The sequence below is a fragment of the Passer domesticus genome, chromosome 5 (assembly GCF_036417665.1).
Source record: "Passer domesticus isolate bPasDom1 chromosome 5, bPasDom1.hap1, whole genome shotgun sequence".
In the NCBI taxonomy this organism is placed as follows: Eukaryota; Metazoa; Chordata; class Aves; order Passeriformes; family Passeridae; genus Passer; species Passer domesticus.
The window spans coordinates 45,753,246-45,778,750 of NC_087478.1; the positions used below are offsets into that span (position 1 = coordinate 45,753,246).

General features: G+C 45.4%; 5 protein-coding genes and 1 long non-coding RNA gene across 8 annotated transcripts; 4 read left to right on the forward strand and 2 right to left on the reverse strand.

Annotated features, from left to right (window-relative positions):
- Positions 1 to 28: 28 nt before the first annotated feature.
- On the forward strand, positions 29 to 6,378 carry SMCO3 (single-pass membrane protein with coiled-coil domains 3). Of its 2 annotated transcripts, none has more exons than XM_064419917.1 (3): positions 29 to 2,765; positions 3,273 to 3,323; positions 4,684 to 6,378. In XM_064419917.1, exon 3 carries the CDS (start codon positions 4,698 to 4,700, stop codon positions 5,373 to 5,375), a length of 678 nt encoding a protein of 225 aa, XP_064275987.1. In that variant the 5' UTR covers positions 29 to 2,765; positions 3,273 to 3,323; positions 4,684 to 4,697; the 3' UTR covers positions 5,376 to 6,378. The 2 variants fall into 2 exon arrangements, with proteins under 2 accessions (XP_064275987.1, XP_064275986.1); XM_064419916.1 differs by having other exon boundaries at positions 34 to 2,765; positions 4,681 to 6,375.
- LOC135300453 (uncharacterized) lies at positions 6,365 to 9,066 on the reverse strand. 2 transcript variants are annotated; one of them, XR_010362323.1, is made up of 4 exons: positions 8,995 to 9,066; positions 8,248 to 8,498; positions 7,684 to 7,798; positions 6,365 to 7,061 (listed from the first exon to the last, which is right to left on the reverse strand). It is a non-coding gene; the product is annotated as an uncharacterized LOC135300453 (long non-coding RNA). The 2 variants fall into 2 exon arrangements; XR_010362322.1 differs by lacking the exons at positions 6,365 to 7,061; positions 7,684 to 7,798 and having other exon boundaries at positions 8,200 to 8,498.
- On the forward strand, positions 9,041 to 19,683 carry WBP11 (WW domain binding protein 11). Its single transcript, XM_064419914.1, has 12 exons — positions 9,041 to 9,177; positions 10,204 to 10,321; positions 11,110 to 11,141; positions 11,760 to 11,853; positions 12,248 to 12,444; positions 13,279 to 13,412; positions 14,123 to 14,322; positions 15,130 to 15,324; positions 15,839 to 15,940; positions 16,833 to 17,150; positions 17,763 to 17,945; positions 18,582 to 19,683. Exons 2-12 carry the CDS (start codon positions 10,258 to 10,260, stop codon positions 19,013 to 19,015), a joined length of 1,953 nt encoding a protein of 650 aa, XP_064275984.1. The 5' UTR covers positions 9,041 to 9,177; positions 10,204 to 10,257; the 3' UTR covers positions 19,016 to 19,683.
- Positions 19,684 to 20,629: 946 nt separating this feature from the next.
- Positions 20,630 to 21,208, forward strand: LOC135300450 (histone H2A). The gene has a single exon (XM_064419919.1). It carries the CDS (start codon positions 20,665 to 20,667, stop codon positions 21,052 to 21,054), a length of 390 nt encoding a protein of 129 aa, XP_064275989.1. The 5' UTR covers positions 20,630 to 20,664; the 3' UTR covers positions 21,055 to 21,208.
- Positions 21,209 to 23,204: 1,996 nt separating this feature from the next.
- Positions 23,205 to 23,960, forward strand: LOC135300449 (histone H1). Its single transcript, XM_064419918.1, has one exon. It carries the CDS (start codon positions 23,234 to 23,236, stop codon positions 23,888 to 23,890), a length of 657 nt encoding a protein of 218 aa, XP_064275988.1. The 5' UTR covers positions 23,205 to 23,233; the 3' UTR covers positions 23,891 to 23,960.
- A 684-nt stretch (positions 23,961 to 24,644) lies between these two features.
- On the reverse strand, positions 24,645 to 25,458 carry LOC135300451 (histone H2B 1/2/3/4/6). The gene has a single exon (XM_064419920.1). The coding sequence runs from the start codon at positions 25,409 to 25,411 to the stop codon at positions 25,031 to 25,033; it is 381 nt and encodes a 126-aa protein (XP_064275990.1). The 5' UTR covers positions 25,412 to 25,458; the 3' UTR covers positions 24,645 to 25,030.
- Positions 25,459 to 25,505: the final 47 nt, after the last annotated feature.

Genomic DNA, 25,505 nt, shown 5'->3' on the forward strand with positions numbered 1-25,505 from the left:
ATAACCTTCACTGAAGGCAGCTTTGTCCTGAGGCATTCAGGAAAGACACACAGGGACTTTGGACTCCTTACAGATCTCTTAATGCCTTTATTTTTAGTGAGAAAGAGTCAGTCTGTGGGATGTGGAAGGCACCATGGCAGTAAATTCAAGTGGGTAACTGGGCAGCTGAGCATATCTCCTTTGAGAGCAGGGAAAGTTGGTGCCAAGACGTGCATCAAGGAGTCGGATTATTGTGTTGGTTGAAGAGACAGAGAAGTGCATTAAGTCGTGCAGATTCTGGCAGACCCCGAACAACCTTTCTTTGCCACTCTTAAAAACAAGATGAACTAACATCTCCGGAGTGGTGTCTGACTCAGAAAAGCAAACAGAAGAAATCCAGAAGGCATTATTACACGGGAATTACAGAGGAATAAAGGTGGATATATTTCTGGCTAGATTGTTACATTTCTGAAATCAATTATCCAAACTGCTAACCCAGCTGACCCATTCTTCCCCAAGACATTTGTTGGAAGAAAACATAGAAAAAGTTCTTGACAGCCTTTTCTAGGACCTTACCAAGCAGCCAGCAAAATATGGTGTAAACAGCTGCAAGTATTGTTACTCTGTTGGCTGCAGGAAGTATGACTTTGTGCTGAAATCTTCAAAGTAAGGGAAGTGCTGTAAATTAATTATTCTTACATTTTGGTGGTTTGTGGTAAATTTGTGTAAGTCCTAGAAAATAAGTACTTTACATCATCCTCAGAACTATAATCCTTCAGTTTGAATGTACTGGTGGGTGTACACAGAATTGAACTCCCATTTTTGGGTGGGGGGAATAGACACAGCAAAGTCAAACGCATGACATCTATGTTCAAGGGACCAAGCAATTGAAGACTGAGTAATGCCACGTTTCGTCAGGCTACAGTTCCCTTAAAAGTGATTTATTTATATTAGTCAGTTAATACACTGACTACATGGTACAAGCATCCCCTGGTAGGTGGAAGCACAAAACATTCTCCTTGCTTGGGTGCCCATCATACCATTTTGACTGCTAAGAAAGTTATGAACTTCTGCTTGCACCTCCGAGTTCCCACAAGGCCAACTAGAGATACAGTCCTGGGATAGTGTGCAGCTCAGAGACCACTCCTGATGTTGCCTTTGCTTGCACCAGAGTCCTGTAAAGCTGGACTGGTTGCAGCAGACATGTTTCATCAGCTATTGCTGTGGTCAGATGTGTAGTCTGAAGTGTTCAAGCAATTGCAACTTCCTGTCCCACTGTGTACTTTTAAAAACTTTTTTTTCAGAACTCAGTTCAACCATCTGCCTTTTCCCCCATTTTTTTTTCCATGGCAAAAAGGGTCTGAAATTGTGTGAAATGGCAAAACTCATTTTAGCCTTCACTGCTGTTCAGAGCTGAGTCTGGGACTCCACACCACTTCTACTTTCATGGCATCAGAGACCTGGCAAGTTGCAGCAAGGAAGGATGACAGACACCCCAGCTCAAGTCTATTTACTCCAAGTTAATAGGCCTGCAATAATAGCTATTAACCTTCCCAGAAGATCCAGAGTAAAGCAGGAACAAAACTGTCTTCATATTGTTTAAATTATTTTCTGTCTTGTTGCAAATGATGAGGGCTCTAGAAGAAAATAATTTGCATCCACTGCAAACACAGAAGACCTGAAATCAGTTTCCAGAATGTGACAAACAGGCAGTTGCCAGCCTGATCAATTCAATTCAGTTCAATATCACATGAAGTATTTCAGGACTACATGGCATTCTCAGTGGAAAATACTCAGCAGTCACAACCAATTGACATTTCCAGAAGTATAGCAGTTAAATCATTTAGTGTTCTCTTTCAGCTTATGTTCTCATGCCCACAGCTCCAACAATAAGAGAGTTTGGCACTCTGACTGTATTCATTGGAGCTGAATACAGCAGCTCAGCTTTCAGGTGAAAACACGTCAGCAATTGCAAAGTACACATTTTACGCTTCATCTTATATTTTCATCTGAGAACTCAGCCATCCTCTATGGTGGAAGCAGTGTTCCTAGTGAGACCCTTGTGGGCTGCAGGTCCACCTTTCTAAGGACAAGAGCATGAAAGATGTCTAGCTTGGTTGAAGGCATATGTACAAGCTTGTCTTACTGGACAGTTTCCACTCTCTGTGGTGTCTATTTTTCTGTTGATGTGGGACCATTCAGTTTTTCTTCTGTAATTTGCAGAAGCAAATTACAATTTTGTAATTTGTACAAAAGCAGTCATTGCAAAAATTCATTATTTCAAGGCATAGGTGCAAGCATTAATGTTTATATTTATAAACAATAGAAACCAGTAAAAAACATAATCTTGTATCTATTTGAATTAGAAGTGCTGTCCTACACCTTTTGTGTTCTGAGGACAGCAAGTAACACCATCCCCATTCAGCCATGGCTGTAGCTGCCTGTGATGGCACCTCTGCAGCAGGCAGGAGGGATTTGTGCTGTACCCATTCTCTCTAGGAACAGAAGGCCTTTGGAGGATCTAGTAATTGGGAACTAGCATTGAGTAAACTGAATTCTCTTACAATCGGAAGGAAGGGAAGAGAAGGAAGAAAATGAGATGAATCTGGGTAAACATCACACAATAGAATTAATGACAGGCAGGCAGGCACAGGATGCAGCTGAAGCCCAGCCTCCGGATCCCTAACTCATCACATGCTGCTGGAAAACACCAGGCGAGCAGAGGGGAAAGAGGCTGAAGTTACTGTCCCACACACATTTCAACAGGAGCATTCAGACCAAATCAGGTAGGCAGTGTAAATGTTGAATTAGAAAAGTTTCTGTGGTAAATCTCCCTGGAGCTGGAGAAATAGAAATACAGAAATATATGTGGCCTGCCTAATTCTAAAAGGAAAATATAAAAGCTGATGAAAGTGCTAATGTGAAGAGTAAGAAGTAATTTTAGCATTAGGAGATATAAAATCTAGAGCAGCTGTAAAAAGCTGAAATAATCATATGTAATGAACAGATTCTAAAAATATTCTCCACACCTGTCTGGTATGTAAAATGTTTGTTGAAGTGCTATTCCTTCTAAAACAATTTGTCTTCTCAGTTTGTACCAATAAGGGAAAACAAATGACCTTACAAAAATAACAGCACCGGAGTGGAAAGGTTTTAGTATCACATTGAGTTAGAAAGCAAGCCAGCAACATCCCTGAGGCAGGATTGATATGAAATCATTGCCTGCATTATAATGGCTTTATGTTTCCAGAAAATCACAAACCTTTACTGTATATGTATTTGGCTCCCTACAGCTTGTATAAGAAGATGTGTTAAGCAGTTTATTCTCTTGGCAGAGATACAAGGTAAGTGGCTGAAAGAAAAATACAGTACTGTGCAAAATATTGGGGAAGAAAAACTCTTTTCAGACTGGCTTGTGTTTCAACACTGAGATTAAAAGTTGGCAGGGGATTGTGGAAATCATTCTGGTTTTCTACAGTGACCTTGTGGGGGAGGGTGTGTTTAGTAAAATACAGCTGGGTCAGTGTCAGATGATTTGCAGCTAACACATAGTGCAAGAATTACAAAGGACCAAAATGGCACAAAGGTATCTTTTTAAGAAGAAAAATCTGGGTAGCCCCCTACACATAACTATTTGTAGCTCTAACTGTGATATGTAGGCACCAACAGGAAGAAGAAAAACATCTTAGAAAAATGCAAAGCACTGCACAAAAGTGGCCCAGATTTGCAATAAGAAGGCTGAGACCATGAAAAGTACCAATAAAGAAATGAGTCATCCTACTCATTCATAGTTTGCCCCCATAGCAAAGATGTTTGCATTTAAGCTGAAATCATGCAAAAGTGTTTTCACTTTGCAGCTGGTGATAGGTTAAAGAGAAGTGACAGTGCTGATTACAGAATCTTAGTGAGGAGGAATTCCTCCATGATCCTTAGTGATGAGGAATCCCTCCATGATCAGTCTCTTTGGACTCCATGTTGGCATGCAGTTTATGAAGAAATAAATATCAGGGGAGGAAATACAGTGAGAGATGTAAGTAAGGTGATATAGGTTAGGATGAGGTTATTATAGACAATTTTGCTACTCACTATGAATTCAGAGAGTAAGCTTCTTAGTATAAGCACAGAATGCTTACATAGTATCATTTTCTCTGGAATGGTAGAGGAAAAAGGTATACTGGCATAAAATACCATTATTGTGACACAAACCATATCCACCAATCATCATGCCTGCTGAAAAATTGGATGCCACTAAATGAAAAATATAGGCTGATAGAAAAGAGTGCCTGGAACAACCCTTTAATGTTTAAGCCACTTCTTTAATTTTGCTGATTAGATGATATTGTTCCATTTTTTAGTGAACTAGTTCAGCTTCTACCACCTTCAGTTTCCAAGGCTGAGTTTCAATTTCAATCTTCAGTTGCCAATGGCCCACATCCTTTTTACCAATCTGCTCATTACATATTTGTTAGCTATTTTTGTTGCTCTGAGCATACCCAATGTCTTACAAGATCTTTTTCCAATCACTTGGCAAAGATCCAGAACAAGAATTAAGATTTCTACATTTACAAGCTATGCCTTGGGACTTGACTTGCTCAGTATGAAAAGAACCAGGGGGGCAGGGACAAAGCAGATTTCACTTCTCTTTAAGGGCTATGGTTATGGGTGCAAAACAGAATAAGAAATTTCTTTTCTCTCTTGAAGTAGCCTGTTTCTGAAGAATGGCATTGAGTGACCTCCTTTACCCAGATAATCCCAAAAGAAAGCAAGAACTGATCCATCTGCATCAGGAATTGCTTGACTGTATGTCCACGAATTTCCATGCAACAAACGAGCTGGTTGGAGTGCTGAATGAGCACCTGGGCTGTGCTATTACCCCCATTGAGATGCGAGAGAGCAGTACAGTCAAGGAAAACTGTGAGGTCATCATTCAAGTGATGAGTGAGATTCAGCATCAGGTGCAGAAGATTGATAGTGACATGAAGGACAAGCTCGAGCCAGTGCTGTACCAGAAGCTGTATGATATCAAAGAGCCTGAGCTGGAGAAAATTGCAATAGCCCAGAGAGTTTTTTCCATTATTTTTGGAGAAGCAACTTCAACAGCTGCAATGGTAGCTATCAAACTTCTTGGCTCCAATCATTTAAATCTCACTGTGAGCAAGCTCATCGGTGTCCTTGCCCAGATTGGGGCATCTGTTCTTGGGGGAGTCAGCATTACCATTATCGGGCTTGGCCTTGAGATGATTCTCCATGCCATCCTGGGAGCTGTGGAGAGGAGTCAGCTTCTGACAGCTGTGAGAAGCTACGAGAAGCACCTGGCTGAGTTTAAAGCAGCTTCAGAAAAGTACCAGCGTGCCATACATGAAGTAACTTCTTTGGTGAGACAGCAAGTTCAGTAAATGAAGGTGGAGCTCACTCTTCTGCTGTCACAGCAGCTGCAGCAGTTTATGCCTTGGATTCATTACGACAAATGAATTACTGATGGCTTTTTATTTTCTTATTTGTGGCAGCAGAACAAGAAAAGTGACAGTTCAGGAAACTGGCACTAAAATATATTAATAGAACTGGTTTACAGGTGTTTCGTGGGGGGGCAATGTTTCAAATACTTTGCACCTTTCCTTAAGCTTATTTTCTGGGAAGCATTGTAGGTAACCTTGAACTGTAATTCATACCAGAGATAATAATACAGACTGCTGGACTGGTTGTGGTGAGAAGGTGTGTTTCTATAGCAAAGATGACAACACAATGGGAGAAAACAATTTCAACAAGGCAATTCATGCCAGCATCTGGAGGCTTTGCAAAGACATCTGTGGTTGCTAAACTCTTAGTGTGGTTTAGTGCTAAATCTGATAGACTGAATTCAATTACAGGACTAGCTGAAGCATATTTAACTGCTATTTTCTGCCCTCCTAAGGCGCCAGCAAGAGATCTTCTTTAAATAAATTCTAATCCCGGTAGATTGGCAGATGAGAGAAGCCTGGGCCTACATGCAAACAGGCACAGCCTTGCTCCACCACTGAGAGAAACCAGCTGCTGCATTTCGGGTGTGCCACGAATAACCTCTTGTGCTTGTGATGCCCTGCTCCTGCCAACACACATGTAAAAATTTCTGTGCAAAGTTGCTCTTTTGTTGATTGGAGTGGGATTATACACATGTACAAGTGCCTGTAGGATTGCAGCCCTATTAAATTAAAGTTATTTTCAAGTCTTTACCTGATCCCACCAATGTGGGACTGCCAAGAAATGTGCTCAGATTCTGTATTTCACAATATGATACCAACTGTCCTTATTTTTCAGATTTTAAAACCAAAGCTGGAAGCAAGAGCATTATTTGTACTGTCTTGTTCTGATTTGCTGTGAATTGTTTTTTTCTTGACCTTAGAAAAAAAAGGTAATTGAAGAATTAATAAAAAGGTACATGAGTATTGGTAGACTTCTTTTTTCTGTACTTTTTTTCTTTTTGTCTGAAAACCAATCATAAACCAAATAACAAAGAAGTACTGAAAGCTTCATTATACATGCAATTAATATTTGTTTTAATCCATGATAAACCAATCTAGTAGGGTTGTTCATATGTTCCTTTTTTAGTACCAGCTTCCCCCATACTAAAACCATGTTCAAATTCATACATGTTTGCTAATATTCAATATTAACAATCTTAATTTATTAATAACTAGATGGTGCCTATGAAATAAAGAAATGGGTGAGATACACAATCCTTCCATTCTGGGGTTTGGAGGGGTTTGTTTTGTTGGGTTTTTATTCTCTTCCATTTCTGTTCTCTTTAATATTTTCTGACTCCTCTTCCCTTTTATACACAAAAGCCACTAGATGGCAATGAAACTGGCACCCAACAGCTCTGCCAAGTCATCAGGGTTAGAAAGCCCAGGGATCAGGAGCATAGATGGGTGCCAGGGACTGAGAAACTGGGACCAGCTGCAGACTGGGCTGTGTGAGGCAGGAAAGGCACTTCAGTGGAAGCAAAAAGCACTGCCTACACGAGGCATTGTGGTGGATGATGTGGTGACCTGAGACATCACTTGTCCAAGATGGAACATCTCTTGTCTCCTGACACAAATGGCACTCTGTTTACAGAAAAGAGACTGTCAGTGAGTGGAACACAATATCTGTGTGTTGGAGAGGTAGGAGCTCCTGGCTCCTGTTTTCTATGTGTAAATGTACACTCTAAACTAGGAACTAAAATCAGCTCTTGGAGAGATTGCTGATCACTGCTGTATGAGAATAGTGAAGTCAAATGAAAACAAATCTGTTGTATTTTTCAAGCAATTTGCCCACATGTTCTTGAATGCAAATGCTAAGCAGTGTCAGGGGAAGTGAGGTACGCAGTGAGGAACACAGAGGTATAAAACTACTAGTTTATATCTAGTATAGCCTTGTTCCTGGTGGACTTTAAGGAAAGCGGGTTTCCCCACAACAGATTTAATTCCTGCTCTCTCTTATGCTCTGGCCAGTCTTATCTTTGGTGCTCCAAAGATAACCAGTCTGTTGATATTTCCCCTCCAGATTCCTTCAAGCTGCCCCTCAGTGTGACAGAAGTACCAAGTGAAAAATGTGAGAGGACTATTGTCCTCCAAAGCAGCAGACACTGCTGAGAGAAAGCAGTCAGGGCTGAGGCAGTACCACTGTCCCCACTGAGCCCAGGACTGCCAGGACAGAAGACCCCAAGCCTTGTGAGGTGCAGCTAACCTTCGATGACTCAGCCATCCCCCTCTGCAGTGACACGGCACCTGACAGGGATGTGTATGGCCACAGCTTTCCATCACATCCTCCTGAGTGCTCTGCCTTTGCTCAAGCTGTTGTTCTGGACAAAGGATTAAGAATTAAAACTGTGATATATGTATTCCAAATAAGAACAGCCTCAAAAAAACTGCAAATCAGCCCAAACCAGTATAAGCTGTGTCCAAATCTATGTGGAAAAACAGTATGGTTGCAACCAAAATCTGCCCAGCTGAACGTTTTTTCTGGTGACAAGAATAATACAAAGAGAACATGCCAAAGAGGCACAAGGTGGGGATGACCATGCTCTGCATGTGCACAGCAAGACTCCATAGGAACTGAGAGCTCTCAAAGCCTTGGCTCTGAGGATGCTCCTTGATTTTTGACTTTGTGCAGCTTGTGACTAAATGCTGGCATTAATGCAATATGCAGCTTACAGTGTTTTACTCATCCTGCAATGATCCTTACAAATTAGCCAACTGGATCTCCATTACTTGAAAAATTATAACAACATTGTGTTGCATGGATGTTCACCGGGAGCAGGGAGTCCAGCAATCCTGCCCAGAGATCTGACCACCTGTGCAGAGAAAAATTTCCTTTCTACATCTTCTCCCCGGCATGCTAGTTTTTTAGCCTGCACCCGTACTTTATTGCTTGCACATTGATGTTTCGTGCATCTTCATCCTGGTTCCTCATGGGCTGTGGACTTTTGCTGGAAATTGTACTTTGGAGGGTGACACAAAACAGCTCCCACCAGGTGTTCACTAGCCTCGCCGCTTCGGGGGCTGTAGGAAGAGACAAGGAACAGAGCAGCTTCTGCGGTGCCCTGGTATCAGATTACCCCTGCCGCTCCCTTCGCCCGGAGCGATGCCAGCCCCGCTCGCCGGGCAGCAGCGCTGCCGCGAGGCCGGGCCCGCAATAACCAAACCGGGACCGGCCTGAGGCCGCGGCAGCCCCGCCCGCAGCGCTCTGCACTCACTGCCCGAGGGCAGCGGCTCCCCCGCCTCCCCGGGCTCTGCCTTGTGTCAGGGGATCGCTCTGGGGACCTCTCCGCGAGAGCGTGAGGGAGCACGGGCCGCCCTGGCCGCGTTCCCAGCCCCATTTCCAGCGCTGGCCTTACGGGCGCACCGCGTGTGTCCACCCGCTCCCAGAGCCCGCCGGGGCCGACGGGGCGCTGGTCCCTATCGCTACCGCTATCGCTATCCCTGTCCCTATCCCAGTCTCTGTCCCTGTCCCTGTCCAGGCTCCCGCCCCGCCTTCCCGCTCCTCCCCAGGCCCAACCATAGAGTGGAGGCCTCCGAGGCGGAGCGAGGGGCGGCGGAACCATCGAGCTGCGGCCGCCGCTTCCGGAGCGCGGCCCCGCGCCGCCACTCGGTGCCGGTGCAAGATGGCGGCGGGGCGGCGGGGCTGAGCGCGGCCGCGGCAGGCGGGGGCAGCCGGAGCCGGGCCCGGCCGGGCGGAGCGGTGAGAGGGGCGCGGCGGGGCTGGGCCGCGAGCACCAGAGAGGCCGGCGGGAGGAGGCGGCAGCTCCCGCTCCCTCATTTTGTTCCTCCTGCCATCGGGCGGGAGTAGGAGGGGAGCCTTTCTGCCCCGTTCCCCCGTGGCCAAAAGAATAATTAATTTAGTTGTTGATTGTACTTTTTTTTTTTTTTTTTCCACCTTCGGCCGTTAATTTGTTGCGTTGAAGCTCTTTAGTCTGGGTCCTTAGAAGATGTGGAGTCGAGGTTTCGGGAGTTTGTTCTTTTTCCTTTTAGTCTTTAAATAGTAGAAAGATGGGTGATAAGGTGTCTAAATGTAACTCCTGCCTGTGCTTGGTGAGCTTCCCACCTAAGGAAGCGATAGTGTCTTGCAAAAGGAAAAAAACCCACCCCAGTGTTTTTGCAGAAGGTAGTTTTGGAGGGGGAGGGAGAGAAGAAACATCCCTGGCTGTAGTTTGGTCACTTAAATAGTCATCTGCAAGCTGAAGAAATCTCTAAAGACAGGAAATAATTTTTTGCAGAATAATCCTACTCTTGCTGATGCAGTGGGGGCTGGGGAGAGATATCAGGGCAGTTAGAAGTCTGAGGAAGGGAGGAGATCTGTGGAGAAACATTTGAAACAGAAAGGTGAAAACTGGAGAGCACTTACAAGAGTGAATGAGAAGCTAAACTCTGATATGCTCTTAGAAGAATAAAATACGTGTTTCTCCCTGCCCTGCACCCCTCCATAGTGTGAGCACAAAGCTCCTTGGTTTGAGTTGTAATGTGAATACTAGCAAACTCAACAGTTAGGTTAAAATTATAACCTACTAAAGGAGTAGGAAGTAGGTATTTAGTTAAATAGTGGTACTTTGTTGGGGTAGGGCAGTTTTGATACAGATGCTGAGCTCATGGTCAGGTTTGAGGACCTTAAAGATATTTGTGCTCTTTGTAACTTGCTGATAGAAAGAAGAGAATCAAGCATCCTCAAGCTACCAGTGTGTAGGACCTGAAACCATGCCCTCTTTTCCAGGTCCCTCCCTCTTTTTTAAGTTTTGTTTTTTGAGGCGGAAGAAAAAAGATCAAAATGGGGCGGAGATCTACATCATCCACCAAGAGTGGGAAGTTTATGAATCCCACGGACCAGGCCCGTAAGTATCCATGAGAGCTGAGCAGGGGGAATGGGGAGTGCCTGGAGGAGCAGATAAAAAGCTTTCCCTGAGCACAGAATCCTCACTTGTGGATCAGAACTGAGTTTCTCTAACTTGAAAAACCTTATCTCAGTTTTGTCTGGGAAGGCTGCTTGCTGTCATGCTCTTGCTTCTCTTAGGTATTTACCTCTTGGTTTTCCACTGGTTATCAGTGTTGGAAGGCCTTTGTACTTAGCTGTAGGATAAGCTGCAGGCTGCTGCCTGGGACAGAGGTAATCTGCCCCAGGCAGGAATGTGAGGAACATGTCAAATTTTGCAGATGCTCTGGTTAGATGGGGGAGTTATCTTACTGGGTTTTTTTCTACTTTTGGTAACATGCCAGGTGTTATCAGTGCTCTGTGAATAAAGACAATCCGGACTCCCACAGTGGATATGCTTTATTTCAGAAGCATTCTCAAAGCCTATATATTTTTAAAATGTGTTGTTCAGCTTCTGTGCAGCAATCTTTTCATGATTGCATGACTTTGGTTGCCTATTGTTCTTTTTGGTATGGAAAAAGCCTTGCTTCTGGAGACATGAAGACTGCAGTATCTTTTTCTTTCCCATATAAAAGAGAAGAAATAGAAATCAATTTCATGCTATGTTTCTCTTTCACTGAAAAGCTGAGTTGCAGTAAGTCTTTGTAAAATGAGTGAGCTGTTGAGAAACAGCAATAGTCTTGATGAAGGAAAGGTTCTTCATTAATTTGATTTTGTCTTTCAAGTTCTTATTTTCTTTTTCCCTTCTAGGGAAGGAAGCTCGGAAGAGGGAACTAAAGAAGGTAACTAAAGAGATAGGGAACATGTGGTTGGCATTTCCTATACTATGTATCATGCGTGTGATTGTAAAGTGCCATGAATAGATTGTGGATATTTTGGTTGGCATCCTAAGACTGACTTTGGAAATACTATCCAAACACGTAATTCCAAAAACCATAGAAGTCTTGTTTGGAGTAAACATATCCACAGCTGTTCTTTAACTTGTAATTATTTGTGAAACGTTGCTGGAAGTACTTAGTAATTAAAAACCCCCGAAATGACAAAGCAAAGAAGCAAGCAACAAACCAAATAAAAAGAAAATCCAAACAAATAAAGCATCCAAGAGTCAGACACTTCTTAGTGTGTTCTAATGTATTTTGTCAGTTGGTTATTGTGTTGATTGCATGTGTCTTGGAGTGAAGAAATGATCGTAGCATTTGCAATTACCAAGATAGTGGAATTAAAATTACCAGAACTTTTAACTACATTTGCTGCTGATTTGTGCCATGGTGAATGTTTTCAGGGCATTCTGAGGTGTGATTTTTTTTTTTCTTCAGCCTGGCAATACTGAGAAAGGGGTAACAGATATTTTGTGTCTTTCTACTCTGAAATTTTTCTGTCTGCTTGGTCTCTGATTTTAGAACAAAAAGCAACGGATGATGGTCCGAGCAGCTGTACTGAAGATGAAAGACCCAAAGCAGATTATCCGGGACATGGAAAAGTTGGATGAGATGGGTGAGTGAGAGGTACCAGGTGTTGGACTTAGACCCTGGTTTATACAGATGCACAGTGTAGTTTTAACTGCCAGTGGGGGAGGCTGAAATAGAGTAATTTTTTTCCTTTCCTGATAGAAGGGGAGATTCTGTGAACATCTGGGGATTGATTATGATTTGAGATGTTGTGGTGCCATCAAAGAGAATGTTTTCCCCAGAAGATGATTAATAAGAAAAACAATTAGTGTGTGTGAGTGCTGCTAATGTAGAATTCAAGGAGGGGATTATTGTTATAAGGCTGCAGACTTCCTGAAGGCAGGGATTGGAACTTGCTTTGAAATAGTTTCGTTCATCACAGTTGTGCAGTAGAGTAATTTGCAAATTTTTTTGTCTTTTTTTTTGCTGTCTTGGATCAGAATTTAACCCAGTACAGCAGCCACAACTTAATGAGAAAGTGCTGAAGGACAAACGCAAGAAGCTCCGTGAGACTTTTGAACGTATCTTGCGGCTCTACGAGAAGGAAAATCCTGACATCTACAAAGAGCTGCGCAAGCTGGAAGTGGAGTACGAGCAGAAGAGAGCACAACTCAGCCAGTATTTTGATGCTGTCAAGGTAATGCTTACTGTATCTGAGTGTTGTAACTGTGGCAGTGTATTCTCTCTGCTCATTAGGTGTGACTGGTACAGAGGAAGGGAGGTTTATGTGAGTTCAGCATCTTGTGGCCCATATGAAATATTAATTTGCATGGTACCTCAGAGCATTTCAGTGAGGACAGTGTGGTGGTTGTCAGGTCACTGTTTGTCTCTGATATGCTGACCTCATTTGGAATGAAAGGAGGAAAGGGAAATTTCTCTTGCAAATCAACAATATCAGCCTTTCATTTTTTGTATTAAAGAGAGCGCCTGTGAGTGTGCAATTGATATTTCAGTGCATTTCTGCTAAATATCTTGCTGGAAATAATGAGAATCCTTTGGCATTTCTTTAAAGGTCTTTCTCTAATATTCCTTCCTACCGTGCTGGAAAACATAGTGTTGTGCAAGTGCAAGGATCTGCAAGACTTCTTTTTTTTCCTTTCCTTTGGAACATGCAGCAGTCTGTGACTTGAATACTTAAAAAACACAAAAGCACAGCCATACTTGTCTGCAGCCTCTTCATTTTGTAGACTGAAGGTCTAAAAGAAGGTGAAAACCTGACTGAGTTTTGATTGAAATACTAAAGCTTTTCATGGGTGCAAGTGCTTTGGTTTGCATTGAAAGCTTTTACTGTTAACACTTCCTCAGATTTCTTTCATGGACTGCTGCAAGATAACACACCCTAAGAACAGGCACGTTTGACAAGTGGTGCCAGAATCCATGTGTTCTGTAGTTTAAAAAGTAGAAAGTTTGTGCAGTAGCTTCTGTGGAAGTAACATATTCTCTTTTTCTTTTTTTCCCCCCTCCTTTCCAGAATGCTCAGCATGTTGAAGTGGAAAGTATCCCCTTACCAGATATGCCTCATGCTCCCTCCAACATCCTCATACAGGACATTCCCCTTCCAGGGGCTCAGCCACCTTCCATCCTCAAGAAGACATCAGCCTATGGGTAAGTGGAATAAGAAAGTTACAGGGGAAGTAAAATGGAAGCACTCATATTATGGGGCAGGAGCTAGGGGTAGAAGCAGAGGTGTATTGACTCACAGAAGTCAGGAATTCTGTGCAAGTGAATTGTGCTTTCTTTTAACCAAAGCTCTTAATCTTTCCCCACTATCACAGCTTTTTGTTTGAATTTCTTTCAGCAATACATTATGCCTTCTAGTTTTTGTCTTTTTCCTATCAGGAAAACTTAGAGCCCTACTGTTATGAACATCAATGCCCCTTAAATTTCCCTATATGTGTTCTTTTGTCCTGCTGCCATATTCAGTGTATATGAATAGTTCATATAAACTCCTAGTTTGCTTGATTTTAGTTTGGTTTCTTTTTTTTTTCATTCTAGTGCTAGTTTATTTCTTTCTGAATAGCCTTCTGTTTTCACCAACTGTGATTATTTCAGTCTTCTTCTGTGGTAGGATTCAATACTTGATTTTTTTCAGTATTGTCTTCAGTTGCTTTCTGAGGAGGTTTTGTCTGATCTTCTTCAGTCATGTCTTTGTTTGATGTTCTAAACTCCTTGTGTCAAATCTGTACTTTTGAAATGTTCACGTTTCTTTTTAGAAGTCTGCATAAGCAGTGGTGAGAGAAGGCTAAATAATTCTCCTAAAGGCACATTTGCTTTAATTGTGTTCCTACATTTCTCATTACCTTTCTCATTTCCAGACCACCAGTTCGGTCCATTTCTGTGCTTCCTCCTCCGGGGCTTGGTGTTCCTCGCTTACCTCCAGGCAGGAAGCCCCCTGGCCCTCCACCAGGGCCACCCCCTCCTCAGGTCCTACAGATGTATGGCCGTAAGGTGGGCTTCAACTTGGACGTGGCTCCTCGACGGCGAGAGGAGGAGATTTCTTACAGTTCTGAAGCAGGTAAGGACTTCCCCGTTCCTCTCTGCGGTTTTCCTTGACCTCTGTGTCGCTGTGCATGTACTGCTGTGAATGCAGTGTGCCCCAGACAAAATGTTCTCTGGGCAGTATGAATGCTAGCACCATTTGAAGGACTCTCCCTGAGTGATTGCTTCTCTGAGGTAATTCAGATGTATCATAATATCTGCACTTTAGCTGTATTTTTAAATGTTGAAACATTTAATTACATGTCTCAGATACTTTTTTTTTGTTAGGTTTCACAGATTAGATTTTTTTGGATGAACCTTTACCAGTGCTGAAACATTGTTCATATTATCCCTTAAAAAAACCCAATCACTCTCAGAGAAATTGTCTATTTAAAAAACCCTTAAAATGAACACTCCCAAATCAAAACTACAACAAAACCCACAACCAGCCGTGAGTGTGCATTTGCTAGGAGAACATAGGTCCTGTTTTTCATACAGTTGCTGTATCATCCTTAGAAGCTTTTTTGACTAGATGAATTAGCTTTATTTCATGCCAGAAAACATCAAAATATTTCAGTGATGGGCAATTGCTGAATAGAAGTTGATGAATCAATTGCAGTAGCAGTTGCCTTCACTTTGTTGCTGTGCAAATTAATAAGCAGGTTAATATGAAATCTTACAGATTTTCCAAAATATCCTTTAAAAATATGTGCTAAAAAGTAAAGGGATGCCAATTTGTCCAAGCTTTTGCTAAGGGGAATGTTGTGACTGTAAACATACACTGGTGTGAAAGAATAATTTGTATTTGGAGTTCATGCATTTCCTAATACTTTGCTTTCTGCAGGACAGCGAGGCCATGATGATGACATGTCCAGCACTAGTGAAGATGAAGGTTATCCTGAGGATATGGATCAAGATAAGCACGATGAGAGCAGCGATGACAGTGACAGCGATAGGTCAGATGCAGACAGTGAAGGAGAGGACTTCCTGCATCGTGATAATGACAAGGAGAGGGAAGGTGGTGAAGAAAAGAAATCAGGTATGAAGGGGAAATGAGAGACTGGAGGTTGATTTTTCAAAAGAAAAACACTACTTGCTAGAGCTGAGGGTGTGTGTGTAATTTATTTAGTCAACTAACAATGTTCTAACTCACTTAAATTCCAGCTAAAGGATTTTTATTAATAAATGGGTCAGAAGGAGGTTATCTAGAAGTGAAGCAACTTTCAGATAAACCTGTTTTCTTAAAAGTTGTGTTAGCTTATAGCTCACAAACTGTTTTTCACCTGAATCGTAGCATTGGTAAGATACCCTACAAAATTAAACCTCAGTGTAAAATATGCTCACTTGCCTGGGGGAGGCCAGTTGGTAGAGAATACTGGGTTAGCAAAACTTGAAACAATCAGAAACACCAGCACTAACTCTTATCTAGTTACCTAGTTATCTATCTATGTTAGATTGATAAGCTATCCATACCAGGTATGGACATAACTATCTGAGTTTTCTTATTTTCTTCCCACCTCCTGCCACCCTTACCTGTACCCTGCTTTCCCCAGGTCACAGTGTCAGGTTTGCAGACATGCCTGGGAAGTCACGAAAAAAGAAAAAGAACATGAAAGAGCTGACTCCACTCCAGGCCATGATGTTACGAATGGCAGGTGAGTGAGGTGGATATCATACGTGGTGAGATGCCATCACGCTTCCAGTTAAGGTTTCTGTGGGCAGCTTACTTTGCACAAGTTTTATTTCATAGAGTAAATATTTTACTGTCATAATGTAGGCTCTGCTGAGAGTGTCAGCTCTTGTTAGGTATTTGAGTTTTAGTTTGGTTTTTGCTCTTTTTTTCTTTTGTTTGTTTGGGTTTTTTTATGTTTTGTAGGTTTTTTTTTTTAAATTTATATTTAAGTAATGTGTGTGATTTGCATAGCTGAGTTGAAGCTAAGAGTAGCAATTTACTGTTTTTTTATTCAAAACCTTTTCTTGCTTAACTTAAACAGTTGTTCAAATGAAATACAAATCTTTTGGTGAAAGGGTAACATTGTCTATGTGCTCAGCATGTAACCTGTAAGGATTTGTACTCCCTAAAAATGCCCTTCTGCTGAGATAAGTTAACCAATGGAACAAACTTTGTTTGTTTTAAAAAGTATCTTTCCAGTATCTTTCAAAGGTGCAGGAGTTTCTTGAACATGGGGATTTCTTTTATTGTGGCATTGTGTCCCCAACCCCCTGCTACCTTGCCTCCCCACAAACTCCTTTAAGGCAGAGATTCAATAGCAGAAGTTTGGGCTGGTAGTACAAGTTTCAGGTCCCAGAGGAGCACACAGCTCTTGTTGTCAGAGCTCTCTCTAGAGCAGTAATGATTTTTCTTTTATTTTTATTTGTTTTCATTTTATGTTTAACAGTAAAAAGTGGTCAGATTTCTTCCCTTTGAAGAAAGGTTTACCTTTCTCTTGCTTCTTTTCATTCAATTCTGTGTACTCAGTTTTCTCTGACGTTCACAAAGATGTTACACTTAGACAGATTTTGTAAGGGTATCATCTCCATATCCAGGCCAGGAAATTCCAGAAGAAGGGAGAGAAGTGGAGGAATATTCAGAAGAAGAGGAGGAGGAGGAAGAGGACTCAGAGTCTGAAGAGACATCACAGCAACAGCAGCAGCAGCAGCAGCTCAGTGAGGAGGCACTTGCAGAGTCCGGGTCATCTACTGCGACTTCCCAGGCGCAGCAGCAGCAGCAGAGTGCGCAGGCGGTGCCGCCAGCTCAGATACAGGCACCTCCCATGCCTGGGCCTCCTCCCCTGGGGCCACCTCCAGCCCCTCCACTGAGGCCCCCAGGCCCACCCACTGGCCTTCCTCCTGGCCCTCCTCCAGGTGAGTTCTTGGTTTACCCTGCTTTGAGGGATGCAGGCTCTCAGGCAGCGGCATCAGTGCGGGAGTTTGGAAGCTGCAGGATGTGTTGCAGATGGAGTATATGTACCCACTTACTGAGACCTGTCTGTCATCAGGCTGCATCATTGTGCCTCTACCTTGCTTTTGAGGCTTCAGGCTTCTGTAGCTGTAGCCTTCCTGGTGGTTTTCTTTGTTAGAGCCAACACTGGCAGACAGCAGCAGACCCAGTGTACGAAGCAGAGTAAAAGAGCAAAGGTAGTTATTTTTAAACCAGAAGAAAAAATCAAATGCCACAGAAAAAGGTTTCTTAGCTGTTTAAATTCTGACATACTCAGCTCAGAAGCTGTTACCAGTTACAACCTAATTAAATGGGGAGGAACTGTTTTTCCATTATAGACTTTACTTTCATAAAGATGCTTTAACTGTGTAGCTGCTGCCTTTGCTTGAGAGTTTTAGAAACTATTTAATCTGGCAGCTGGGTAATACAGCTTTCATTCATAGGCTGAAGATCTGTATCCTTAGCTGATGAGATAGTTGGCTGGGATATGTTTTTAACTGAATTAAATATCTTGTTTGTTATATGAATGCTTTCAGGAGCTCCTCCGTTCCTGAGACCTCCGGGCTTACCAGGGTTGCGTGGGCCTTTGCCTCGACTGCTGCCTCCTGGTCCTCCCCCGGGGCGACCACCTGGTCCTCCCCCAGGCCCCCCACCAGGCCTGCCCCCAGGTCCTCCTCCACGTGGTCCTCCTCCTCGTCTGCCCCCTCCTGCCCCTCCAGGTAAGGGGTTCTGATTGTTTCAGTGCCAACTCCCTTCTTGCTTTCTTTTCTCAGTCTGGGCTGTGGTGGTCAACCCAGTGAGGTATAATTGGCTGCCAGTTTGCCTTTGTTCCTTTCTGTGGTGTATTGTGCCATGTGCTATTACATTGTTCTGTGCAATAACAAGGAAATGCTGTGCATGGTTTGGTAGCAAGAAATCTGCCCTGAAAAAAGGGAATTTCAGAGTTTAAACTGGAGTCTTTCTGAAGAGCCTCTGGGTGCTGTAATGGTGCTCCACTAAATGAGTTGGAGATCTGAACATTTATTTTTTGTGCCTGGGTCAGACATTTCTGATGACTGAAATTCCAGTGGGATGGATTGTCAAGAAACTTTATTCTCAGATTATAACTTTAAATTTAATAGGGAGCAATAAACAAGCTCCTGTGGCTTTCAGAGCCCGAAGAGCAGCATTTTCAATGCGACATTTAGTGCAGATTTGAAAACCTTTTTTTTTTGAAGCCAGCACTGCTGCATCTTGTTGGGGGTCGCTTTGTTTTGCTTTTTGTTCTTGACGTTCTGAGCCTGTACACTTTTTTTCTCAAATATTTTGAAATTCCCAGATGTGGAGAGAGCTCACGCTTTCATTTCTTCTTACAGGCATCCCTCCTCCTCGCCCAGGCATGTTACGGCCACCTCTGGTGCCTCCCTTAGGACCTGCCCCACCTGGGCTCTTCCCACCAGCTCCCATTCCAAACCCTGGGGTACTGAGTGCCCCCCCCAGCCTGATTCAGCGGCCCAAGGCGGATGACACCAGCGCGGCCACCATCGAGAAGAAAGCCACGGCCACCATCAGTGCCAAGCCGCAGATCACCAACCCCAAGGCGGAGATCACGCGCTTCGTGCCCACGGCCCTGCGCGTGCGCCGCGAGAACAAAGGCGCTGCCGCCGCCTCCCAGAGGAAGCAGGAGGATGAGCCCGCCCTCCCGCTAACCAAAGCTGCCCCTAAGGCTGGCTCGACTGCCCCCATCTCTGTACAGACAAAGGATGATGTGTATGAAGCCTTCATGAAAGAAATGGAAGGTCTCCTGTGACCTGTCGTAGTCCTAGTCAGCTTTCCTGCCCCTCTGAGCGCGGATCGGATCACTGTGGAGGGAGAAGAAGGGAAAGTCCTCCTGCAAGCAACGAAAGGGCATGTCTGGAAATAGTTCCCTACCCACAGGTTAACTTGCCAGTGTGCTGCGACTGGAGACCGCTGCAGCTGAGGTGTGCCTGGGGACCTCCTTTCAGAGCCACTTGGTGAAAGGAAATCGCAGTAGAGAAGGCGATGCTGCTCCCCTCAAGTCCTCCCCCTTCCTTAGAGGGAGATAATGATACTCTGGGGATGGGGGTGACTATTCCCTGCCAAAATCCTTACACACCCCGAGTGCTCTGGTGAGGGTAGTGGAACAGGTTTTTAAGGAGCCAGAAAAATGTTAGCAGCATTTTATACACAAATGGTTGTCCAGTTTTTATTTTCTGTACTGGGTTTGGTTTTTTTTTTTTTTTTCTTTCTGTAAATATTTTATAATCATGTTTTTTAGTTGCAGTGAGGTTGATCAATCATCTTTCTTCCAGGGTAGTCAGGGAGGTAATTTGTTGCATATACTGTACACTGGAGTTTTGCATCCTCTCCCCTTTATGGTCATCTTGATGGATTTTTGTTGGCTGGGGAAACTTCATTTTGTCTTGTGAGAGACAATAAATGTTCAGTGTATCAAAATACCACTTTCTCTGTGATTTGTGAGAACCTAGCAGGCAGGTGGAGAGGGGGAGGGTTCTTCACTTGCCTTGGAAGATGATACAGCATTCAGAACCTCAGAACAGTAATAATCACATTGTAAATAACATATACTCACTTTTTCCCACTAAGCTTCTGCTATGTTCTTAAGTTCCTAAATTATCCCTTTTAACCTTTATGGGTAGCTATTAAAAACCTAAGCCCTGAAATACTACTAATAATTACAAAACAATTTATTTTATATACTCTGATTGGGAGGTTTGCCTCATATCAGGCCTCAGATACCTACTGGGTGCACCATGGACAGGCTACCTTAAGTGAAAATTAGACAATTAAAATTAAAAATAATTTTAATATTAAAAGATTGACTGACATAGTTTTAGTTGTGGATAATAGTTTTAGGATAGCAGACTATCAGATACCTCAAACAATACTTTTAGTTGGTTGTAAGTTTCAGGCTTAGCTGAATGCACCATGTTTTGAGGTTAAATCTGCTTTAAGGAGACAAAGTTAGTAGGTAACCAAACTTACACTTGAAAACTTTGAATCTGTTTTCACAAATTCTGGACACAATCAAAAATGTGTGCACGGCAGTTCTCTATACCGAGAAGATGTAAAATCTACATGAGCCCGCCCGCCTAATGCATGTTGTGTGATGGAACTTAACACAGTTCTTGAAACACGAAATTCTTTCTTTATTAAGCAACTTCTACCTGATGACGTCAGACAGGGGTTCCCCGGTTCCGGGCCGGCCGCGCTCCCGCCGCTGGGGCCGGGCGGGGCCGGGAGCGCGCGGCCGCCGGCGGCTCCCATTGGTCGAATTTGGATCCGCAGCGCCATTGGTCGGAGCGAGCCGGAGCGCGCCGCAGCCAATCAGAGGGCCAGCGGGGCTCGCGCCGGAGCTATAAGAGCGGCCGCGCGGAGGGCGCGGGCACACGTGATCGCGGGAGCGGCGCAGGAGCCATGTCCGGGCGCGGGAAGCAGGGCGGGAAGGCGCGCGCCAAGGCCAAGTCGCGCTCGTCGCGGGCCGGGCTGCAGTTCCCCGTGGGCCGCGTGCACCGGCTGCTGCGCAAGGGCAACTACGCGGAGCGCGTGGGCGCCGGCGCGCCGGTGTACCTGGCGGCCGTGCTGGAGTACCTGACGGCCGAGATCCTGGAGCTGGCGGGCAACGCGGCCCGCGACAACAAGAAGACGCGCATCATCCCCCGCCACCTGCAGCTCGCCATCCGCAACGACGAGGAGCTCAACAAGCTGCTGGGCAAGGTGACGATCGCGCAGGGCGGCGTGCTGCCCAACATCCAGGCCGTGCTGCTGCCCAAGAAGACCGACAGCCACAAGGCGAAAAGCAAGTGAAACAAAAACCCGAGGAGCGTTCCCAACCTCAAAAAAGTAACCCAAAGGCTCTTTTCAGAGCCACCCACTTCCTCATAAAAGGAGCTGTACATCCTAGCGAAAAAAAAACAAATTAAACACACCTCCCCTCCTTCTCCCCCCCCCAATCACCTCAAAAAAGCAAAAACAAAAGCTGAAAAACCCAATCTCCCCTTAAACACCCCAAATCCTTTTAAAATCTTAGCTCTTGGAAAAAATCCAAAACCAAACCACCCCAAAAGCTTTGTATCTTAGCTCTTAAATTAAGATAAAACTTTGAAAAATTTACTCTAGTAAAATAAATCACTGTGTGCTGAAGGGGGTTAGAAAGTTTGTTAGGACTGCAGGAAAGAGCCCCCAGCCCCCTCATGCCTCTCCTTTTTCAGCCGGGCCCTGTGTGACGTTCAGGTTATTCTCTGATGTCTGTAAAAACAGCCCTGCCCCCCGTACACAACTTTTAGACCTACAGATACTGTCTGAAGTTTTTTCGGTTTTGTTTGTGTTTTTTTTCTTTTTTCTTTTTTTTTTTTTGTTTGTTGTTGTTGTTTTTCATTAAAAGGCATTCTGAGATACTAATCCCTTACATTTCATTGAAAATCTTTGAGCTGCTGAGCCCATTTTCTGCCCCAAATCTGAAAGAGTTTGATGGTAATTGTTCATTTTCAATTGTTCACAACACACAGGCGACCTGAGGTGAAAAGGACTGTTGCCAGTTTTGATTCTATCTTATACATAGTGATAAATATAAACCATAAATATGTTGAAATGGAAACGGAAAATTTGCTATTATAGGTCAAAAAACATGTGTTAATAATTATAAATTTGAAAGCATGAATTACTCGAATCATAACATTGTCCAGAATTTTAGTAGAATTTTAGAATTTAACCCCCAGCAGTTACAATACCAAGAGGTGAAAAGGAGTTTACAGGCCTTGGTCAAAACAATGGATTGTAGGCATTAAAAAACACATCAGAGAATGTTTATTTTAATGCTTTGTCCTCTGAAAAACAACGTGCATTTATTTTTAATTGAGGCTTGTCTCGGACAGGTGCTTTGAGGACTGTCCCCCCTCTTGCTTAGCAGCCACTCTTTCAGTGCAGCAGGTACATCAAGACGTGACATTTTTGGTATTAATCCCAATGGAGGGGTCAGTCACTGGACAGTCAGAAAATGGAATATTTAGGAAGTTGCTGTGAATCCTCACACATCACTCGAGCGAGTTTTATTTTGCTCAAGCAGCGGGAAAATCAGCGGCAGCAGTGGCTCCTTAAACAATGATGACTCAGATTTTTGCCAATCCAGCTGTATTAAAATAAAATCACTGACAGATCATGAAATGATAGGGCACTGGTTATCATTATTAACAAAAATTGGCCGTGTTAAGTTTTTATGTCACCTAATTTATTAAGAAAGTTGTGTTTGTGTACCAGAGGACGAGGGAACCGTGTCTGCATTGTGTACAGTGGGCAGCACAGCACAAACTGCTGTGCTGTAAAAAGTCACCTCCTCTGGTGGGACAAAAAACCCTTCACGGGACTTTAACCTGCTCCTTGCCTTGCTGCATAATGCACTAATTGAATTTCTCTTAATTATTTTGAAAGAGGGAAATGATTCTGGACAAAGGAGCTAATTTCTAATCCATATTCAGTGCTCAGGATGAGCCTGTGTTACTTACTCCTCTTTGAAATCAAATTGCGACTAAAATATCCATTTAAATCCCTCGTTTTCGGTTCAGATTAAGAGAAGACCCTTTAAAGAACACGAATTAATTGCTTTGGAAATCCAGTTCCCCACATCGCGGATTTTATTTAGAAGGAAAAACAAAAGTTTCTGTCTCCCGAGGTCTGTTCAGGTCCAGGACTCAGTGTTTATCGCCTCTTTTTTAGCTCACCCGCTGCCTCTTCGAAAGGAAACTCGGCCGAGGGCAAGAAGAGTCTCTCTTCTCCACGCCGCTGCGAACTGGGGGGGTGTCGGTGGCGGAAATTCTGACAAAAACACCCGTTTTCGGCTCCTAAGAAACACAAAATGAGCGGCGCGCCGGGCGCTCTCAGCCGAGCGGCGGGGCGGGCCCTGCAGCGCACCAATCAGCGCGCGGCTCCGCTCTATAAATAGGGGGCGGCCGGCGAGCGCCGGGCCCAGTGCTGTCCCCGCTGCCGCACCATGTCCGAGACCGCGCCCGTAGCCGCTCCCGCCGTCTCCGCGCCCGGCGCCAAGGCCGCCGCCAAGAAGCCGAAGAAGGCGGCGAGCGGCTCCAAGGCCCGCAAGCCCGCGGGGCCCAGCGTCACCGAGCTGATCACCAAGGCCGTGGCCGCCTCCAAGGAGCGCAAGGGGCTCTCGCTCGCCGCGCTCAAGAAGGCGCTGGCCGCCGGCGGCTACGATGTGGAGAAGAACAACAGCCGCATCAAGCTGGGGCTCAAGAGCCTCGTCAGCAAGGGCACCCTGGTGCAGACCAAGGGCACCGGCGCCTCCGGCTCTTTCAAGCTGAACAAGAAGCCGGGCGAGACAAAAGAAAAGGCGACTAAGAAGAAGCCGGCTGCCAAGCCCAAGAAGCCGGCGGCGAAGAAACCCGCCAGCGCCGCCAAGAAGCCCAAGAAGGCGGCGGCGGTGAAGAAGAGCCCCAAGAAGGCGAAGAAGCCGGCGGCTGCAGCGGCCAAGAAAGCGGCCAAGAGCCCCAAGAAAGCCGCCAAGGCCGGGCGCCCCAAGAAGGCAGCGAAGAGCCCGGCCAAGGCGAAGGCGGTGAAGCCCAAAGCGGCCAAGCCCAAGGCGGCCAAACCCAAAGCGGCCAAGGCGAAGAAGGCGGCGCCCAAAAAGAAGTAGAGCTGAATGAGAGAAATTGAGTCTGTCTACTCATCTAAATAAACCCAAAGGCTCTTTTAAGAGCCACCCACTTACTCTCAAAAAGAGCTGAAACACTACGGTCATACACCAGCAAGCCCAAATCACTTAGAGATTTTGGGGGGAGCACCTAGGGCGTTAATAAAGTTCAGATTTGGGGCACGAGTGCGCCGGGTGACGCCTGCCTGGGAGATTGGGGCTCCTTTAAAGGGAGGCGCGTCACCCCGCGCAGCCGGAGCCGTGCGATAGCGGCCGTGCCGGCCCGGCCCCGCGGAGCGCCCTCTGCCCGGGGCCCGGCCCGCTTCGAAAGTGCCGCGCCGGGCCCCCATTGGCGCCGCCGCCGCCGCCGCACCGCCCCGCGGGCCCTGACCGCCCCCGGCCCCGCGGCAGCGCCGCCGCACACCGCCCTCCTGCCCTCCCTCTCTCCTCCCTCTGCACGGCCCGAGCCGGGGGAAGGCGGGAGGGGAGCGCAGCAGCGCCGGGAACGTGCGGGCCGTGCCGCGGCGCTGTCCGGCGGCGGCTGCAGCGCGGCTCCGCTGCCGCAGCGGGCACCGCTCCGCTGCCTGCGCCGTCCGCCCCGGCTCACCCCGATCACCGACCGGCCCCTCTCCTCGGCAGCTTTCTCCTGCGTGACGCGGGGGCGTTGGTGTTTTTAGCACGAGACCCCGTCGTTGGGAAAATGTTATCCTGCTACCTATACTAACCCGCCTCAGAATGAATCAGCCAACGCAGAAAAAATCTTTTTTATTTTAATGTTGCAGTGCACTGGAAGTAAATGCTTCATGTTTCGAGTAAAAGGCATTTAACCCTTAGGAAAATTAAACTATTTCACCTTCCCCCGCGGGACTCTGAGTTGGACAAGCTGCTTTCAAATCCCGTTTGAGAAGGAACCGGATTAGAGGTTGAGTAAGTTTATATACCGCGCATAGGCAAGGTAAACCTATAAAAAAAATTTGTATGTACATTTAAACTTGCTAGAGCACCACGTGATTTAATAATTAACGCACAGATGTTAAGCTATTTACATACCTCCCCACTAAAACCACTGATTCAGCCCTTTTATTGAAAAAGTGGGTGGCTCTTAAAAGAGCCTTTGGGTTAAAAGCGACGGTCCGAGACGCCCTACTTGGAGCTGGTGTACTTGGTGACCGCCTTGGTGCCCTCGGACACGGCGTGCTTGGCCAGCTCGCCGGGCAGCAGCAGGCGCACGGCCGTCTGGATCTCCCGCGACGTGATGGTGGAGCGCTTGTTGTAGTGCGCCAGGCGCGACGCCTCGCCCGCGATGCGCTCGAAGATGTCGTTGACGAAGGAGTTCATGATGCCCATGGCCTTGGACGAGATGCCCGTGTCGGGGTGCACCTGCTTCAGCACCTTGTACACGTAGATCGAGTAGCTCTCCTTGCGGCTCTTCTTGCGCTTCTTGTCGCCCTTCTTCTGCGTCTTCGTCACCGCCTTCTTCGAGCCCTTCTTGGGCGCGGGCGCGGACTTGGCCGGCTCGGGCATGGCTGCAGCGCGGGACGGGCTCGCTCACAGCGCAGTGCCGGGTAACGCGATTACCGCCCTATTTATAGGGCCCTTATGCAAATCCCTGGTATCA